At 52.5% G+C, this 4,459-nt stretch overlaps 1 protein-coding gene across 1 annotated transcript; it reads right to left on the reverse strand.

The window, feature by feature from the left end:
* Nucleotides 1-307: 307 nt before the first annotated feature.
* On the reverse strand, nucleotides 308-1,420 carry TMEM229A (transmembrane protein 229A). The gene has a single exon (XM_065884404.1). It carries the CDS (start codon nucleotides 1,418-1,420, stop codon nucleotides 308-310), a length of 1,113 nt encoding a protein of 370 aa, XP_065740476.1.
* Nucleotides 1,421-4,459: the final 3,039 nt, after the last annotated feature.

The raw sequence follows: 4,459 nt of genomic DNA on the forward strand, positions 1-4,459 counted from the left end.
TGTTAAGGTATGATGGTTTTGCTGTTTGGGCTAGTGAGGGTTTTAAAATATTGACGAGTTAAGTACTTTGAGTTATGTTTCCAGCAATATTTCAAAGTATTGTAGTATTATGCAGAAATTCCAAATAGAAAAACTAAAATATCGAATAAAACAGGTTGAAAAAGTTTAGTAAAATGTATAAAAATTAAAAGGCTAAGAAACAAAAACAAAACCAAAAAAACCTCACCACGTTTTAAGTGTGTAAAAATAAATCACATTCATTCATGGAAATCCAGTGACTGTTTTTTTTTTTTTTTTTTTTTTGGTCTTAGTTAGTTGGTACGTACTGCACCTGCCACAACACGTTGGAAAGTAGGTCCTGGTACACACTAAGGAATATCCAACCAGGTAAATACATCAGGGTGATAAGGCCCATGAAATTGAGCGGATAGTGAGAATAGTCCCAGGAACAAGCACCCCAAGTGCGGAGTCCCAGACCCCAGGACAACTCCCACGCGTAGATGAAGATCACGTAGAAGGGCACTCGCTTCCAGGTGCCCCAGCCTCGACTGTAGTGGAGGTGGAAGTAGAGCTTTTCCACCACGAAACTGCAGCTGCCGTACATAAAGAAGGACCAGAGAGACGTGTGGCCGCTGCTTGTCCCGTCCCCCTGCCCCAGCAGGTTAAAGAAGAATGTGAAGAAAATCTCATCCAAAAAGCCGTGCATTCCGAAGAAAAGAAAGCGGAGCAGGTCCGGCAGCCCCTGGCTGGGGGCTCCCCCGGCGCCCCTGGGGCCGCGAGGTCTCCGCCGCCGGCCGCCGGCTGCCGCAGGGACCCGGGCGCCTGCAGGGGCGGGGGGCGCGCCCCGCAGCAGCTGTTGCTGCTGCTGCTGCCGCGGCTGGTACCGTAAGTGCAGGAAGCGCTTCAGGAACACTTGGCAGTGGTAGAGCGCCAGCACGTACTGCAGCGCCAGGTCCAGCGCCCCCGGCGCCGCTGCGCCCCCCGGCCCGCTGCCCTGGCTGAGCAACGCGCCCGCCAGGGTCTGCAGCCCCACGTGGGCCGAGGGGTAGAGGAGGAAATTGAAGACGAAGGCGCTGGGGCAGCGCCGCTGCTGCAGGTAGACCTTCTCCAGGGCAAAGTGGGTGAGCGAGTGCAGGAGGCAGTGGTAGGGCGAGGAGAAGCCCAGCATCCGGAGGTCGGGGCTGCGAACGAAGCGCCGCGCCGCAGACAGGAGCACGTCCAGGGTGATCCCGTGCATCCCGTAGAAGTAGAGGCGCATCCAGGCGGGCAGCGCGGCGCCCTCGGCCGGCGCTTCAGCAGTGGACAGCAGCTCTGGGCGGCTGACGGCTGCCTCGCCTCCCCGCCCGCCGGGGGCCCCCGAAAGCCTCGCCGCGCCGCCCCTCCGCGTGGGACCCTCGTCGTCCGCGTCCCTGCCGGCCATCGACTCAGAGGCTGCCGGGGCGCCCGAGCCCGCGCCACCGCTGCCGCCGCCGCTGCCGGGTGCGCGGAGCTGCGGGGCCGAGAGGCCGAGCCCCGCGCCGCCTCCCGGACGCTGCCGGCCCCCGGGGGGCGCGCGGGGAGCTCCGTCCCGGCCGCAGCCGGGCGGCGGCCGGAGCTGCTGCGATTGGGGGATGCGCGGGCCGCCCGGCTCGCGGAGTCCCCCCGCCGCGGCCCCGCCGCGCCCTCGCCTCCAGTCCCGGGCGAGGTGCCGCCGGCCAGCGCCCGCGCTCACCCTGCGCGGCCTATCGGGCGCCGAGGCCCGGCGAGGTGCAGTGGCGCCGGGGCCGAGGGGAGAAATGCAGAGGCTGGTGCAAACCCCATCTCCTCCGCGGCGCAGCCCCGCCGCCTCTGCTGCAGGCTCTAGAAGCGTAACGCGAGCAGCGACGCCCCTTCCCCCGGCCCTCCCCATGCCCCTCTCAGCCCGTGTCGACCTCTCCCGCCTTCGCAGTCCCCCCTCCACGCCCCAGCCCTCCGCGCTGAGTCCCGCGGGGGTCCGCTGGGGAAGGCCCGGCCCTGCCTCTCCGACCGCGTACCACGCTCCGCACCCGCTCCCCGCCCGGGCCGGAGGCGTTTGCTGGGGCGGAGGCTCCGAGTGGAGAAACACCCAACAGGTGTGACTGCGAGCTGGTGGGCATCCCTTTTATCGAGGAACCAGGGCGAGGGCCTGGCTGGCGGAGACGAATGGCCGAGTGCCACCGACCAGAGGCTGGGCCTGAGACCGAACTATGGTGCTGTATACTTAATGTCCTTATTCAAAGCCAGCTGTGTCCCAGTCACAGAGAATAAACCGGAGACTGCAGGCCGGCGCGCCCCTGCGTTTCCCTGCTTGGGAAGTATTGCCGCCGGGCCTGGTCCTCTTTGTCAATCTCTCTGCCTGGACAGTCGGCTTGCCGCGGCTTGTTTGCTCCGGGCCGGGGACCGAGATTCAGAGTCCGCCAGAAGTTATGAAATGATTGGAGACCAGCTGGGTCGGGCATTGCTTTATCTTAAATCAAGAGTAGTACCTTTGCTCACACTGGCACACCCCAGTGGCCACTTTTTCTCCTTGCAGAAGAACTAGGTCATCCCAAAAATGGAGAGTGAAAAAGAGAGCGGGGATTTTTTTTTTTTTTTTTTAGGTGGACAGGGTGAGGGACTCCAGAATTTTGGTGTTTGCTCCACTGTTTTTCTCCAATTTTGAATCAGGCTTAGAATTGGAGACAACCTTAGAGATAAATTATACTGACAGCTCCCCCCACCCCGCCAAAACAAACCAAAAAAAAAAAAAAAAAAAAACCCCAAAACCCATAGATCATGTCTAGGCACAAACTAAATAATAGATCTAATTTGTAAGTTCAGATGTTTCTTGGGTGGAAAGCTTTCTGGGGATTTTTTTTTTCCTCGGGAAAATAAATATTCTGAGGCAGTCCTCCATTTTTTTTGTTTGTTTTTTTCGGTACGCGGGCCACTCATTCTTGTGGCCTCTCCCGTTGCGGAGCACAGGCCCCACTCATTCTTGTGGCCTCTCCCGTTGCGGAGCACAGGCCCCGGACGCGCAGGCTCAGCGGCCATGGCTCACGGGCCCAGCAGCTCCACGACATGTGAGATCTTCCCGGACCGCGGCACGAACCTGTATCCCCTGCATCGGCAGGCGGACTCTCAACCACTGCGCCACCAGGGAAGCCTCAGTCCTCCATTTTTAAAGCAGCTTTCTCTCTACTCTCTCCCCTTCATTTCAACCCCTTATATTACAATCAGTCTGTGGTTACTAAATTGTCGGTGAGTTAGGGAAGAGAGAGAAATAAGAGTGTGGTGAGGAGAAAAATTGTTAAGGTGATATCAACACTTGAATAAAGCCAAGTTCTTATTTATTTATTATTAAAAGCTTTGTTTGAATGTGGTTCATTTGCAGGTTTCTTTTAGCAACTGTCAAAAGTCAGTGTGTGGACGTTGTCATGCTACTGACAGAAGCATCAGGCAGCAGACTCATCAAACCTGTTGTAAAACAGACAGGGTTAGTTGCCCAAGGGCATGAGCAAGTATGATGAAGAGAAATAATAATGCAGACATTTTCATGAGCATCTACTATATATAAGATGCTATGTGCATTGGGGAAAGAAAGGGTTATAAGATGCACAGTTTAAGAAGCGTATAGTCTAGTGGATATGACAACAATCTACCATACCTGTGTAAAGCTTACTTATTTATGATTCTTATTAATAACGAATTATGACTGGCTAGTAATACACACCAGATAAAACGTTTCTTTGAGTTATTATTTTACTAAATAAAGAATTTAGGGCCCAATTTATCAGGTAATAAACAAATGCTTTCTGTTTCCATAATTGCTATTCAGACAAGGAAACACTTCATCATAATAGCGTAAATATAGTGATTCAAACATGCATACAGTAACTTGCTAGATTAAACCTGAATTACTTTCAGATGATAAATTAAACTTCAATGACCCAAGCCTTCTATTTCTTCTAACTTTTTTTAAAGATGCAAAGAAAACCTTGAAACGTCTAATTTTGTAATCCAGTCTAGTTCATCCCAGGGAGTATAGGAAAATCTTCTGAACTAAATGAAAAATTAGAGCTTCTTTTTCTATATTTTAAATCTCAGCATTTAAAAAATTTCTATTACATCAGTATGATATCAGTAAATAGGACATGTATAAATTTTATATTAGTATAATATTAGTATATAAATTATATCAGCATCATAGGATGTATATAAAATTTATACATGTATAATACATATACATATATGAAACATGCTTACTTTAAAAAAATTAATTAATTTAAAATTTTTGGCTGCATTGGGTCTTTGGTGCTGCATATGGGCTTTCTCTAGTTGCTCTGAGCGTGGGTTACTCTTCGTTGAGGTGTGCGGGCTTCTCACTGCAGTGGCTTCTCGTTGCAGAACATGGGCTCTAGGTGTCTGGGCTTCAGTAGTTGTGGCACATGGGCTCAGTAGTTGTGGCGCACGGGCTTTGTTG

The sequence above is a fragment of the Phocoena phocoena genome, chromosome 9 (genome assembly GCF_963924675.1).
Source record: "Phocoena phocoena chromosome 9, mPhoPho1.1, whole genome shotgun sequence".
Lineage (NCBI taxonomy): Eukaryota > Metazoa > Chordata > Mammalia > Artiodactyla > Phocoenidae > Phocoena > Phocoena phocoena.

Coding starts and splice junctions, on each gene's coding strand:
- TMEM229A (XM_065884404.1), bottom strand. CDS start 1,420: ATGGCCGGCAGGGACGCGGACGACGAGGGTCCCACGCGGAGGGGCGGC.